The 16,179-nt window shown below is 40.1% G+C and overlaps 1 protein-coding gene across 1 annotated transcript; it reads right to left on the bottom strand.

Moving 5' to 3' along the window:
- Positions 1–5,794: 5,794 nt before the first annotated feature.
- Positions 5,795–14,702, bottom strand: tmem276a (transmembrane protein 276a). The gene is made up of 4 exons (XM_066669363.1): positions 14,080–14,702; positions 10,551–10,664; positions 9,574–9,711; positions 5,795–7,259 (listed from the first exon to the last, which is right to left on the bottom strand). The coding sequence occupies exons 1-4, from the start codon at positions 14,453–14,455 to the stop codon at positions 7,012–7,014; spliced, it is 876 nt and encodes a 291-aa protein (XP_066525460.1). The 5' UTR covers positions 14,456–14,702; the 3' UTR covers positions 5,795–7,011.
- Positions 14,703–16,179: the final 1,477 nt, after the last annotated feature.

Below are 16,179 nucleotides of genomic sequence, written 5' to 3'. Positions count from 1 at the left end.
GCACGTCAGTAGTCCTTGTTTACGTCAGGCAGAGCTCATGTACCCACCCTCATCTCGAGCAGCTATGCCGGAATGTAAATGTAAGTTCTCGGATGAATTAAAAAAAGAAATTCCCATGTTTTCCCATGTGTAGCAAATAAAGGTGTAAAGGACCTAAAAGCACACATAGGTTCAGCTAAACATACAACGGCAGCGAGAGGCGAGAGCTCACCCCCCCACCCCCCCAAAGACGTGTCCTCTTTTTCATCATCTCAGATCTGGTCGCTCTATGGTTGTCACTATGATGTGGTTAAAAACCCATTGTGTAAATATAAAGTATCTTATACTAATTTAGAGCATTTTAAAGTACTGCTAAAATCAATTCTTTATCTACTCCTTGCACCTCCAAGGGTTCCTCTAACAAGCTTCACTTGATCTACTGCTATATTAGAAGTGCCTTTAAGATGGATTCCCTAGAGCAGAAATGGGATGGACAAGAGAACAAGGGCTTTTTTAAAACCAGTAGTTGTGGTCAGTTTCCTCTAAACCTTATAGCACATATTGCTGCTATTAAGGAGAGATAGAGAAGCCTGTGTGATAGTGTGCATGGCAGGGTCAAAAGTGTGTATTTGTGTGTGAGGTTTAGGGTGTGTATAAAGGGTGAGTGTGAGAGTCTGTCCACATTCCTGGAATCTCCCTTCTGTAAACAAACAGCAGCCGGTGCTCATCATGGCTCCCCTGCTCCTGCTACACAGTCGCTCACAGAACTCGTGTGGACTGTATCAACAAAGGCCTTTGGCTATCTCAAGCCAAACTGCTAATCCTTTTTGTCTTTCCTCACTCAGCCTCCCACTCTCACTCTCGCGATTCCTGAGTAAACTAAGCCCTTTCTAATAAACATTGAAGATCTATGGAAAAGCCACAGAGATTATGTGCTTGCCCAAGAAACAATGACCATCATTCAGAAGAGTATTGTGTTTTGAATATTCAGGGTATCCATTGCTCGTAGAGGAACTGTTAACATGGCGAAATCCCAGTGAAGTGTACAGTGAATGCCAGCAACAATTGGTCATTCTTCTACCCTGTATTGTTCCATGCTCTTTTCATGGTGCTATGATGACTACGTTCCTCTCTATTCTAAACATTATGTTCAGTTTGACAGTCAGTTTAGCTGGACTGCCATGTTTTGTGGAAATATGGGAGAGGAAACATCTTGTGCATGTGAGTGCCACTGAGCCTCTTCCCCGCTTTGACCACATTGCTGCTCAGTACTACAGGGGCCTAGAGGGATAAAGCACAAGTGCATGCTGGGAAAACAGCTGGGACCACATTACTCCTCTAAAAACAGCACAAAGATCAGCCTATGATCATAGATAGCGGTTTATAGGCTGAACATTATGAAGATGTGAAAAAAAAACATGCACTCTATGTTTCAGAAATTGGTGATTGTCATATTAATAATTAAGTAACATCATTTTCAAAATGTACTTTCAAAATGTAGCAATGTTTATGTAGACAGATAGATAAAAGTGGGCTTAGCACATGCAATACACATCACTGCTATGTTATGATCACCAGTTTTATACCAGGTTTAATCTTTAAATATATATACTTATATATAAATATATTCAGTTCATATATATATCATATATAAGTTATTCAGTATAAGCCAGGATTTACAGCATTTATTCTTATTGCTGAAATTTGTTGTTTTCTTGTTACCTGTACAGCCTTTTTTTAATGGAAATTACCTGCCTGAAATTTGGTCATTATTTTTCACTTCATATAAATTAATTGAAACATTTAGCAAAGTCTTAAGGGAACCAAATGGTTTCTTCAATGAAATTACCCCATAGAAAAGTTTTTTTGTGGTATATTTATTTCTGAAGGAAGTAAAAATGTACAAACACAGCTACTGAACACATACGTGGAACAAGAGTGACAGAAAAGAAGAAAGAGCCAGACAAAGAGCTTGATGTGTGAGGGAGTAATTTTACACTATGAGAGAGAGAGAGAGAGAGAGAGAGAGAGAGAGAGAGAACAGGGCAGCTTGATTATGATTTCCTCTTTGACTGCCTCGCCTCAGAGCCTTTCTCCCCCACAGGACCCCAGTCCAAACACAGTCGGCCATACCAGCACAGCCTGCCACAAACCTCATACACACACACACACATGCATACATGCACACTCTCACTGCTCAGCCACAAGTAAATGCCACAGGCCTGGAACAAGGTTACAACATTTTCATGATTCACAAGCAACTATCATTAGCATTCATAGTCATTTTGAACAAAGAGTGTGTGTGTGTGTGTGTGTGTGTGAGAGAGAGAGAGAGAGAGAGAGAGAGAGAGAGAGAGAGAGAGAGAGAGATGGATGCATACATTTCAGCATAAATAAAAATAAAAGGATGGAAATAAAAATATATATTTAGTCATACTGTACTACATTGTTTATACATTGGAACAAATATAAAGAGTTTGGAATTATTATGATTTTTAAGACTTATCAGTGTTAGATAGTGTTATTAGAATCAGTGTTAAATCTGAATATATGTGTAAAGGTAGGTACACTAGGTAATATCACTGAAATTCAGACACAGAAGTTCATTCCTGTCAGAGAGAGAGAGAGAGAGAGAGAGAGAAAGAGAGAGAGACCGACAGACAGACAAAGATTATGGGAGTTGGGGCTCTCAAGTTCTATGGAAGTGGGCTTGCAGCAGAGAAATATGAGCTTTAGTGTGTAGACGTTCCTGTGTATGATGAATGTTGGTAATGAATCTGTGCGCTAGAGCATCAGAGCCAGAAAATGAAAGCAGCCAAAAGGAAATGAGAGAATCTGAATGTGTAAGTGAGAGCCTCCTCATATTAAACAGATTTGAACATGTTTCATGTCATATTTTCACTGATTTATGACCAAAGGAAATGGCCAGGTCATTAGAAAAGGGACTGTAGTGGTTTTCTGAATGGTCCTGGTTTCGGTGTGTTGTATGTTTTTGATAGGAATAAGAAGAATAAGAAAAGCATGTACAAATATTCCTCTGAGAGTTGTCAAAGGGAGTACACTGTGTACAAGAAAAAACTGGTAATATTTATAGAAATTAAAGGACTAGAATCTTGGGCTCTGCTCTTTTTTCTCTTACAAAATTGCCTCATGGGCAACTGTGAAACACCAGAACACCAGAGGTTTATGTTTTGTTGTTGTTGCTGTAACTGGGAGTATGCTGTTGATGCCAAAATAAAACCTCATATCCCCCGAATGGCAAAACTTGAAATGAAAAAATTACTCTGCAGTGGTTCCCAAACTTATTTTGCTGTGCCCCCACTTTATAGATGAGAATATTTTCAAATCCCTGCACACCAACACACACATCTTTTCCCCTCCAAACTTCATTGGAATTTATTTGAAATAATGTAAATCATATAAAACTGCAACTTCTTGCTGAATAACACAAAATAAAGTCACTTTTAAAGGGGAATTTTTTACAAGTGGTATATATGTGCACGGTGGCGCAGGGACCTGGAGGTTGTGGGTTCGATTCCCGCTCCGGGTGACTGTCTGTGAGGAGTTTGGGGTGTGTTCTCCCTGTGTCTGCGTGGGTTTCCTCCAGGTGCTCCTGTTTCCTCCCACGGTCCAAAAACACACATTGGGGACTCAAAAGTGTCTGTAGGTGTCTGTGTTGCCCTGTGAAGGACTGGCGCCCCCTCCAGGGTGTATTCCCACCTTGCGCCCAGTGATTTCAGGTAGGCTCTGGACCCACCGCGTCCCTCAACTGGATAAGCGCTTACCGATAGTGAATGAATATATGTATTCATTTGCCTTAAGTTGTGCCCCACCCTAGGAGGGACATGCGGTTTATTTTGGGAACCACTGCCATAATGTACTTTAATGTAACTAGATTTTATCTAGTTATTTTGTAGGTTAATTTCAGACTTCTCTTTTTATGACATGTAAATAGCCTCCTAGCAAGTCTCAATAGTCTCCAGGAGAGAGACTTGGGCTGTGTTTGAAACAGAAGTTAGAATTTCGAGAAGAAGGTGCTGTAACCTAATTACATCTGGCATATGTGCTGCACTGGTAGCTAATTTAACCTGTAGCAAAGTAATAGACTACAAGCTATCTTTAGCTAATTTTAGTGTATGCTAACATTCAACAACTGTGTATATATAGAGACATGAAAATCTGTGATTAGCGTCTTTCTTTGGTCAGAAAAATAATCATTTAACTTACATTTGTACAGAAACACGTTCACTTTTCTGTTACTTTGGCCATTGCTTTTTTTTTTTTTTTTTTTGTGGACAAGTCCAGCAACCATCCTAATAATAATTATCGGAAATCTAAGGCAGCAAATGACACATCTATTTTCTCAGCACTCTGTCATTCACCAGTTTTTGCTGTTTGTCTTTTGCATGTAATATTTGCCAGGGTCGTTAGTGTTTATTACAGTGGAAATACACTTTTAACAGAAAACATCAAAGAAGCGTACAGGGTGTTCTGTCACACAGAACAAAATGATTCTCGCCTTGGTCTGACCCTTATCCTCATTTTCATGGCCCATTTGCCACATGAAATGAAGGCATTTGAGCAGATCGCTCCCACTTGCCTGGAGAATGCCAAACTAGAACACATGTCAGAATTGTTTTGCATTTTTCTAAAAGCGGCTGAAATCTCTAGTCACTTGATGCGAGTCTGAATCGGGGGAATGTGAGCTTTGATATACACCCTTAAAAATAAAGGTGCTACAAAGGGTTCTTTGAGCAATGCAATAGAAAAAACACCTTAAGAGTGATGGACGTTTGAACATTTAAAAAGTAGTTCAAATTCCCATGTCTGTTAAAAAGTAGTTCTTCTATGCTGTTACTTAAAGAACTGTTTTTAGAACCTTTATTCTTAAAGAATGTAAGAACATCAGTGAAAGAGTAAAATAAATAAATAAATAAATAATAAAAAATTAATATATATATATATATATATATATATATATATATATATATATATATCCTGTAAAATTCTAAAGAAGAAGTGAGGCTTTCTATAATCTTAGCAAATAAGGCTCTTTGACTATGGTACTATGTAGAACTCTTGTAGAGCAAAGTTTGAATAACCATTTACACCAGGCTTTTCACAATAGTGAATATCCATTTCACCAGGAAAAGAAGCAGTCCAGTGTTACATTGAGTATGGTTCTATATGGGACCATCTTTACTACAAAGGCCTTAAGGGTCCATTTTAGAGTGTACTGTATGTTCATGTTTCACTGTTTGAGGTGATGGTACTATCATGTTTCTCCATGTCAGCAATTGTGTTTGGACAATGGTGAGTACAATAAGATGTTGGGCGGTGAGCTCATTGTGATCAGGCCACAAGCTTGTGCAGGGAGCAGTCTGTGGTGAAGTGAAGGCCCTGCAGAGGGGCCTTAACAATGCAATGTTTCAGCTGCTTTCTCATGAGAGCAAAAGTGGAAGTTTTATGAGGAAGAAAGTAAAAAGTGCTGACCGCTAAGCTCCGCCTTCATTGACCACCAACATTCAAGAGCTTGCTCTAAAACAAGCATAACTCTGACCTCATTGTAACCATATTGTCATAAACAGTTTAGTTGCTGTAGTCAATCTTCTCTCCATTATTTGTCATGTATTCTTCTGCAGAATTAACTGATGCCGTAGGAGATTGTTTAATGATTTAAATTTTGCCAACTCTCAGAGTACCACTTTTTTTTTGCATTTAACAATACAAAGAAATCAATCTGAGCTGTCTTTTACAAAAATAAATAAATAAATAAATAAATAAATAAATAAATAAACAAACAAACAAAGCTGATTAAACGATTCAAAGGGGAAATTATGACTTTGTGGTGATCTTTCAAATCCATTGTGGATTCAGTTACAACACAAAAATTACATCTTTAGCGATCACAAAAGTATGACATATGACCATTTTATTACAAAATGAAATTTGGTAAATCATGTCAAAACAAACCATTTCCATTCAAAGCTATAATCCTGCTTTTCAATCCCTCAAGACATTTTTTACAAGCTATTATAAAGTCAGGGGGATGTAGTCACATATTTCATCAGAAAGAAACTGACTTGATGACTAAGTGTTATCTCCACAAGCCCAGCTCATTCTCTCCCAATTGTGCTCTTACTCTCTTCTTTTGCTCTGCCTTAATGTTGCTAAAACCACAAATGAAATAACATATACAGGAAGACACTTGAAATAGTGTTTCTTTTGTTATTTTTTTGTTGTCTTACATTTTTCTTTATCTTTTTTTTTTCTACGGAGCAGGCAATGCCAAAACACGCAACAGTTTATTCAGATAAAAGAGTAATCTGTCTTTTTTATGAGACTCTGAAATCCACTTTGAAATTCTTTGGGGGACTGAAACAAGTAAAACAGAAGACATAAGACAGGAGAGAGATATACAGACCGAGATATATATAGAGAGAATGAGCAGGAAAAAGAGAAAAGACAGATGAGGGTCAGGGAGGGAGAAGAAATAGAGAATGATGAACGGCTAGAAAAGGAGAAACTGGAGATAGAGAGAGAGAAGGTGAGAGCTAAAGAGACAAACAGCGAGAACAAAAGAGAATGAGAAGGGGAAAGAAAGCACCATATGAACAAAAACATCTGGAATAACGGTAAGCCCTATGACAGGCATTGGGAGTAAAGGAGATCTCTGTCTCTTTTGTGCTCTTTCGTAAACTCATCTGCTGCTTTGCAACAAGCACTGAGTTCAGTTTTTTTGTATTGTTCATTTATTTATTTATTTTTTTGTCCCATTCATTTTATTTCTCGGCTGTTCTGACAGTTTCGCAGGGTCCTGGTGCCTCTCTCCAGGGTGTGTGTTCTGCGTTGTGTGTTTGTTCATGTGCTTTGTGGCTAATTTCAGTCAGTCTGTCTTTCTCATGCACATGAGTATACATATAGGTGTGTGTATGGTATATGTGTAAGTGTATGTGTGTGGGTTTATGTAAGTGTGTGTGTGTGTGTGTGTGTGTGTGTGCTTGTTCATTATGTGTCATCCCTTTAGATTTGTCACACCATGCCATTCTCCTGCCGAGGTTTGTGCACAGTGGTGGTCTGTGGGCTATGGAGAGAAGGGGCCAATGTGCAGAGGAAGCCAGCCAGCAGCGTGAGGCCCAGTCCGCCCCAGGCGCTGAACATTGACCAGCCGTAACCATGACTGATGTCCTCGGGCAGACCATACAGGTAACGAGGATACCGGGACAACTCGAAGTTTATACCGGCCACACACGTACACAGAGAGATGATACAGCAGGTCCCTACAAAGACAGAACAAAGGAGAACTGTCTCAAATATCAGGATCCTTATTCAGTTATTACACTGCAAACACATTTCTGTACACTCACATTCTAGCAACTTAGCTCCCAGTAAAGTACTGTCAGTATACTGTTTTCCACCTGTAATCTTCTGGGAAGGTTTAACATTACATAGTGGAACAGTTGCCTTTCCTGCCAAACCCCTAAGTGACTTGTTTTGTGGGTAAATTAAGAGCTAGCCATCTAGAAACTGGCACACTGCAGTGTACAAATTAATCAGGAAAATAACTTGACATTCACACATGACATGGAACAGATTTATTTTTCTGGTCGCCCCATGCAGCAATACTACCAGTAACCACTAGATGACAATAAATGTTTCCCTTTAACTTGGATATAAAGGCGACTTTTACGATTTTAATAAAAAACAAAACAAAACACATTTATAAAATTCTGAGGATGTTTCCTTAGAATTTGCTAATTCACCATTCTGTTTGCGTGCTTGGAACTGGTCGAATGTGTTTACCCTACTGTAATGGGTAAAAAAAAATCAAAGTGTCTCAGTGTGCTATGCTCAACGGCATCTGGTGGGTTTAGACAACAATAGACCTCCTAACGTTAAAACATGAACCATGGAACTGATTCTGATGGAGAGTTCTAACTGCATGAAAATAAACACAGACTGAATTCGCTACAAAACTAAACAACTTAACTATAAATGAGTTTCTGTGGTATTCAAACAATGGAAAAAATCTTACAAAATCTTACAACAGCCACATACAATACATACACATACAATTCCCCTCAAGCATACCATTCCACCTTAAAATTCAAGGAGCTTCTGAACAGTGTTTCCCACAATGTAGACATTGCCTTTAATTATAAATGTCTTCTTTAATACATTATTTTGCCTCTACAGTGCATGAAAAACCAACTGTGGTTATGAAGAGATGAACTGTCGTTTATCTGTCGCCATCCTCAATATCCTGAGAACGATCAGCTTTATAATTAAACATAAAATATTCAGTAAGTTCTTCACTCTGATAATAATTTGGTTCAGTCTTCAGACAACATGATATTTTAGGTGCAGCAGATCCAGAATAGAGAGCATTGGAAATTAGGCTGTTAATATGAAATGAAAGGAATGGAAAGCTTACAATTAAACAACTTGGTAGGTGCAAGAATGTCATAACTTGCAGTTTAAAAATCACATTTCTCACTTGTATTAACAGTGAGCAGCAATGTTGCTCACAAGTTCCTTTTCCATGGAAAGCATGGGCAGTCGTTTCAGGGGTTCCTGTCCCACTACTGTTGCACAATAATGAGCAAACCCTTATAAGGTACTGTCTGAAATTGTTCACTAACCCCCTGAATTCAGTTCCCCATAATAGTAATGTAAGGAATAGTGAATAGGGGCCATTTTAAATATGTCTCGGGTTATGTATGAGGAAAGCATGTTAGAACTAGCCTTCCTGGAACCCAAACAGATTGCACTGCAGGGTCTACATTTCAGACTAAAATGCTTAATTAATGCTTAATCAAAGGATTCTGGGTGATTTTCAACCATATTTTAGTACTGTAGCACAAATTGTCCTCATGGTTTAAAGGGTTAATTGTGAGTCTACACTCTTACAAATGAAGATACAAAAAAGTTTTCTTTAGCAGTAAATAAGTTAGTGATTCTCAAACTGGTCACGAGAAACCTTGATGTTATTCTCTGCACTGGAGCTGTGATCAAGGGCTAGGTTGAGAACTCCATAAAGAATCTTTTGAATGGATGGTTATTTAAAGTAATATTTGGAGCACTCTATAAAGTTGTAAGATTCTACTGATAAAATTATAATGTATGATTACAAATAATTATAAGTTTTTTACAATTAAAATATTTATATTTCTACCTTTTTTCTTGTGGAAAATGTATTTCCCAACATATCCATGCATTACACTCTCAGTTATTACTCATTAAACCTATCTGATATGTGTTCAGGAGACAAAAGCACCATTTAATGTTATCTCTTAATGTTTTAGTTATTTTAAATATATATGTAAATGTGTATGTGTTGTACATGTAACATATACTAAATATGTATTTAAAAGTCCATCTGTTTTTTTCTGTTTGAATACATAATGTAATAAGCTTCGAATTACGTTAATACGTCTATTAAATGCTTCTGAGGCCTATTAACAGACCTAGCATGTCATTCCTTTGTACAAGGGGATTTTGTCTGTTGACCTATGACTCTACAGTGTTCATGTTTGTCCCCCCGGACTGTGCTGCCACCTAGTGGAGCCCTGGAGCAATGGAAACATTACTCACCTCCCATTAGGAAGAGCAGGCCTGCTACGTACTGCATCAGCTCATTGTGCTTACAACAGCCCAACACGCCAATGATCCAGCCAAACAGGATGATGGACACGGCCATGCCTATAAACCCTGCAGTCATCCTTTGCAGATCTACAGTGATAAGGTAACACACACAGAGGACAGTCCTTAGGCATTTACATCACAGATTTTTCTTTTCACAATTCTCATAAGACCATAAAAGGAAAAGATGTTCACTGGATTTTAACCACCCTACAATTCTCCTTCTTCCCAATAGAATTAACCCATTAATATTTCGCACATAGAGGCACTTTTTCAAGTTCAGACAAACTTTTTTTGCAGAACCTTTTTTTTTGTAACTTAATTTAAGTTACATTTCAAATTATATTTATTTTGTCTGTTACACTGTTATATAGACTGGGTGTAGTCTTAGTTAACAGTAGCATGATGACAAATTTAAAAACTTTCCATTAGCTACAAAGTATAGTTCAGAATGGTAGCACAGCATTTATGTGGCAAAACTAAACTCCAACTTCAGTAAATTAAACTGGGTGCAATTTTTGCTTACATTTTATAAACCTGTCCAACCCAGGAGGACTAAATATGAAATAACTACACGGGTGACTGGAGAGATGCCTTTACGCTTCCCTTGTGTTAGAGCAAACAAAACAACATCAAATGCACAGCACTGATTGATTAAAATAACCATATCCTCTATGTTGTTTATATCAGATCAGCACTGTTCTCTCTGAGAGAGAGAAGTGCCATTTCCTCCATTTCTACGGCCCTATTTTTAGATTCCTCAATTGTCTGTGCTCTGGCAGGCATGAAATCAGCTAGGAGGGATGAGTGTGGTGAATAGCTCTGGTTGACTTGAGGAGTGAGCATGCCTCTCCTCACTCAGATGTTCTACTGATTTATGCCACAGCTTTATGTGCCCTTGCCCACGCCATGTCAGAGAGATAACTTACGCAGAGCATGCCACTCGTCCTGTCTTATTGTTTTTGTAATGTTCACTGGGAGATTGCGTGGAATATTTGAGGAGGAGTAATAATATTTCACCGGAGTGCAGCGCTGAAGCAAACCTGTGGATGAAAAGCACAAACACACATATTCAGTCATTAGTATTCATCACAGGCAGATACAGGCCTTCCAGTCAAATGGAAGAGTGTTGATTTCATGCAGCAGTGTCAACAAAGTTTAACTTGACTCTAATCTAACAAGTAGCCTGTTTCAAACATTATTATAAAATATTTAGCATAGTTAAAGATCCACAAATCTTAGAGGAATGTTAAAGCCAGTATTTAATATATTGTTGTTAATGTTATTTTATGTATGTCAGCATCATTATTTTGACAGAATGTACACTTTTATTTATATATTTTTTTTTTCCCACTGTCATAGACATCTCACTACAGACCCCGGAAGGTTTGCAGAAATACATCAGACAACACTTGGTATTTCCTCCCAGAGAAATAGCTTTAACAAACATTACAGTTGTTCTACATCTACATAAGGATTTATTTTTATATATATTTTTAAATTAGGAAGTTTCTCAGTACTACTGTCTCATGTTTACAAACAGATGCACGAATGACGGCCAGAGAGGACCTTTATTATTTCGTTAATTAGTTTAAGACATATCAGTCAGCAATAAGAGCATCGTTAATTCTAAGGATTTTAATTTGTGATCTAGAGCTTAGGAAAATGTAATATTCATTATATATTTATTAATGCCATAATATATTTAGGCAGTCATTCACCAACAGCTTTTACAAAGACTGACTATTCTGGCCTGCCTCCCTTGTTCCAGGCAGCATTCCTGGCCACAGCAGTGGACCTGTATCCAAAGTGCAGTGAATTTGATGCCTATGATAGCCACAGTCCCTGTTAACAGCCCTGATTCCCATGACTGATGCTGAGGTGAGGGTTTCTTGCAGTGGCAGCAGATGAGTGGATGTAGTGGCTTAGCTCAGTGGCTAGCTCTCCAAGCCACTTGCCTCTTCCACATTGTTGGTGGAATTATACTTGGGCCGAACCACCAGAGAAGTGCAGTGAGATTTCTGTGTTTGCATTCTAGGAGGTCAATTAGCACTTGTAGCACTTCCCCCACAATTGCCAAGCCTATCATCATCCTGGTTGGCTCTGTTAGGCTGAGGTGACATTGCTTGTTACCCACAATCTGCTGAGAAGATCCCACTTCTGACACCAGTGTAGTGTCAGTGTCATACAAGGCAAGGACAACACAGCATGTTTAGGCATAATGCTCTTTTACTGAATCAGCAGCCTTGCTTAAAACTCAGGAAAGCCCACAACCCAGCACTTAAACCAACATCCAACATCAGGGTGTGGGGTGGGGGGGGGGGTGATATGGGAAGGCATGGCATAGACGCAAAAGAAAATTCACCTGCCTCATACAGAACAGGTCATAAACATACAAGCCACAAAATACACTGCAGCTAAAATTACTATGACAGTAACAGTATCTCTCTTTATCAGAGATGTGTATTAGGAGTTACTCTTCATGGTCATATCTGAGCTCCCCACCAAACAGCGAGCCTGGGGCACACACTGTGTGTATACTACAGTACACTGTGATGCTGTAGTGCTCTGTGGAAAACCAGAATAGTAAAAGATACTTAGTCTTTTTTAGTCTTAGAATAGTAGCTTATTGTACATGTTAATCACAGTGAGTCTAACAGTTATAATTTCATCAGAACTGTTATTTACACAATACATTCCATACTGTAATGCTACAAAATGCAAACACAAGCTCAGTCAACATTTCTTCTGTAAGAAAGAGTATTAAAAGGGACTTTGGCACCCTCAGCTCTTCAGAGAAGTGTATAGACTAGATTTTGGAACATTTTGTTGAGGATTCGATGGCATTTGTGTACATAAACTTAAGTAAGATCAGGCACATATGTTCTGCATTGGAATCACTGCTCCAGTTATTTAGTTAATCCAAAGTTATTGGATCGTGCTCCATCTCTTCAGAGAATGCAAATCCATACTCCCATTGCCCTGTCTTGGGGGACTTTATACTTGAGCACGGTGACCTTAAATACTTGCGCAGCTACTTAATATATCACACCATTTCATGCTTTCTACTGATAATATAAAAGCCTTGTATACAGAATGGTGCACTTTAAAGTATACAAGTATAGACACTCCTTATAATTGTAAGGGGTGTCAAATAGTATTATGCTTAGTTCTCACTTTTATCTGCTGATGTGAAACTAACAGGTTCCCAGTTTTGCTGCTTTCTGTACTTCACTTAATACTTGTTTAATAAATGAAGAGTATTTTTGCAGTCTAGTGTAGTGTCAAAACTCTTTAAGCAGTCATAGTGTAAGGTCTAATCTTAGAAAGAAAGATAGGTACACAGATCAGCACCTTGGACAGCGCTACAACTTTCACAAGCAGCATACTCTCATGTTTATATTCATATTTCACATGTTGCACTATTCCCCATCACTGTGCATTGCCAGTGGATCAAATCATAAACATGAGTACACATAAGGGGACGAAATCTGCAGCATTCTTTCTATGGGGCTTGAACGAATGGGTTTTTTTACTGTGAAAACTGTAAACTCAGTACTGTGCAAATGTTTTAAGCACCTAATAAAATTAGAAATAGTTAATGTGAATGTTATGTTTCTATATGAGCAAAAGTGTTTATTAAAAACACTACAGCTGTTAATACATTGTAGTGATTCTATGTGTGTTGGAGTGTGTGTAACCGTTTTCATGCATCTCCTCGTGGCAGCCAATATTATTTACAGCTTTCATCCAATATGTAATTTGGTTAATCAATACTTCATTATGCTAAATCAGGAGTGCTGCTGCTGCTGCTGATGGAATTGAACAAATCAAAGATGGCTGGAGGCATCACGGAGCAATCTGGGCCCTAACTTTGTGTTTTTACTGTGTGTTTAAACTTTAATATAGACGTGATATTTACAGTAAATCTGGCATGTTGTGTGTTAATGTCGTGGAATCTGAATTCTAACTGCTTTAGAGATTTCAGGGAAGTCTTGGATTGGTCATTCTTGGAGGAATTTAGCTCCTAAAAATACAACAACATGCTGTAATTGAAGAAAGCAGCAGGCTGTTGTAGTTTACTACAGCAGTTGTTTACGGTGTGCTTGTGGGAGCCTCGTACACCGGAGCTGATTTGCTGAGTCTAAATATGTGGGTGTGAGTTATAGCAGCATTGTTGTGGCGACAAAATCCGTGTTAGTATTGTGTGGATGGAAATGTGCCATGATTTATAGATAATTATTGGTTGTGTACGGGGGGTATGGGGTATATGTGCCTCTTGTTTATATGGATGTCCCATCTAAAGTCCGCTGTATGCATTCTAAAAGAAATGACAGTAAAGCAGAACTGAAGTAAACCACCTAAATGAAGTAAACACCTAGCGTGAGCCGCGGGGCCTGCAGCTGTGGCGTTAGTCTGCTGCTCTCACAGAGTCATGGGGAGGGGGGGGGGACTCACCTTTAAATATGAGGTCCTCGTTGTCCTGGTCGAAGCCCTCTCGGTGGCACTTCCTCCAGAGTCCGGTGGCGGTGGAGTTGTATCTGCGGCTGCAGCGGGACTCCACGGCGGCGGCGGGGGGGAGGGAGTCCCGCTTGTGTCGGAGCAGCGCCGCACCGCCTCCTCCGCCGGCCCTCACTCGCAGCGGCAGGTTGTGGTTGGAGATGTAGATGTAGCCGGGGTCCGTTCTCTTGCTCGCGTACTTCTTGCAGCGCTCGCGGTGCCTGCGCGCGTCCGTCTCGTACCAGTAGTCCGTGCCGATAGCCACAGCCAGCAGCGCGAGCGCACAGAAGGCCAAAAACAGACCGGACGCCGTCAGCAGCCTCATGGTAGCCATCTTCCTCCTCCTCCTCCTCTTCCTCTCCTCTGTGTGGACAGATGCGCTCAGCTCTCGCGCTCCGCCGCAGCTGCAAATCACATCATCTTCATCTTCATCACGGTGCTCCCTCTTCTTCCTCTTCCTCGCCGATAGTGCAGCCGAACCGGGGGCTCATATCATCTCAGACCTGCCATGGAAATCTGGTATCGAAGCCCCGCGCGCCGCTATCGCCGCTAGCCCTGCACAGACATGTTGGGGGCTGCTGTAGCCTACTTCTTTATTTATTTCCGTGCCCCACTCTCCTCCCCTCCTCGCCCGCTGTTTGGAGTCAGCGGCCAATGCGGGGACTGGAGACTGCTGATGAAAGCGCTCGCGATTCGTCCGCGCGCCTTCTGCTGCTAAGCTTGTAGCTTTTAGCTTTAAAGCCTTAAAGTCTCATTAGCAGCACCCCAAAGCTGCAGTCCTCGCCAAAAACAAACAGCAGTACACCACCACTTCATCCTGCTGACTTGCTCAGAGTCTACTCACATTAGATGTTTTTACCCACAGTGACTTTCAGCTTCATTCATGTTACAACTGCCAGATGAACAATGTCTAACTCTGTGTTAGTCTTCTTCCATAATTGGTGCAGTGTGGTGTTCATATCCGAGCTGGGAACTAAACACTAAACACTTCATTTTAATTTAACCTTAATTCAGATATGCCGTGTGGTGTGCTGCAGCTGTTAACTGAACTCAGGTCTGCTGTGTGGTGGGCTGAACCTGTGAACTGAGTGTAGTGTCCTAGAGCTGGGAATTGAACCCTAGCTTTCCATGAGGCAAGCTGGAGCTGGGAATTGAGCCCAAGATGGGAATCTTTTTCGGTCTGGAGATATAGTCTGACATGTGTTGGGCTGGAGTGGGGATTTCTCAGTACTCAGAACTCTAAAAGACTGGACTCAAGTCTGTCTTGTGGTGTGGTGAAGCGGGGAGCTGATTCCTAGACTTACATGTGGTTGGATAGAGCTAGGAATTACACCTTTCTGTCTTGTGGTGGGCTGGAGCTGGATATAAAACCCCAGTCTAGCACGAGGTGGGTTCGAGCTGGGACTTAAACCCTATAGAGTTAGACCTATAAAATAGGCACAGTTGAACAGCTGCAGGGGTGCGCCTGACTAGAAGCAGTTTCTGGATATATCTTTGTACAGAACATGTATGTACATTGTTTTGTGCTGTTAAAAACGATACCCAAAAGAAAAATGATGTTTTTAAACTTGAATGCCGATTACAGGTTCAACATTTAACTTTTATTCATTGGTTTGCGCTGGACTATTACAGTCAAGAAGCGTTGAAGTATTGTGTACTTCTGTCTATTACCAGATGGTGGCGCCAGAGTCAGAACCAGCTAACAAGCATAGCACTGGAGCACATGCAAATCCACCGAAAACATGTTCGGGCTTGGCCAGTGCATGGATGGGAGGTATCCAAGGAAAGATTGGGTGACTGCTGGGGTCTGTGTTGATACCAATTCCCGAGTGCAGTGACAGGGACACTGTATTGATCAAAAGGCGCTATCCTTTGGATGAGACATAAAACTGATTTCCTGACTCCCTGAGGTGACAAAAGCTCCCTGGGCATAGGGCTGGTCCATCGACGTCCTGGTTAAAATGTTCTATTAATGCGTTTCTGTGCAGATCAATTCTTAAAGTAGCTGAATTCACTTACTAGAAGATGTTTCTGGGTACATTTTGGACAGCAGAGTAG

This window comes from Hoplias malabaricus, chromosome 4 (genome assembly GCF_029633855.1).
Source record: "Hoplias malabaricus isolate fHopMal1 chromosome 4, fHopMal1.hap1, whole genome shotgun sequence".
NCBI lineage: Eukaryota > Metazoa > Chordata > Actinopteri > Characiformes > Erythrinidae > Hoplias > Hoplias malabaricus.
This window is presented reverse-complemented; position numbering and strand designations above follow the sequence as displayed.

Excerpts from the sequence above, each read along its gene's own strand:
- tmem276a (XM_066669363.1), bottom strand. The coding sequence starts at position 14,455 with ATGGCTACCATGAGGCTGCTGACGGCGTCCGGTCTGTTTTTGGCCTTC. Across the intron at positions 10,665-14,079 it reads CGAGGACCTCATATTTAAAG|GTTTGCTTCAGCGCTGCACT; the intron begins GTGAGTCCCCCC and ends TTTCATCCACAG. Across the intron at positions 7,260-9,573 it reads CCTGCTCTTCCTAATGGGAG|GGACCTGCTGTATCATCTCT; the intron begins GTGAGTAATGTT and ends CTGTCTTTGTAG.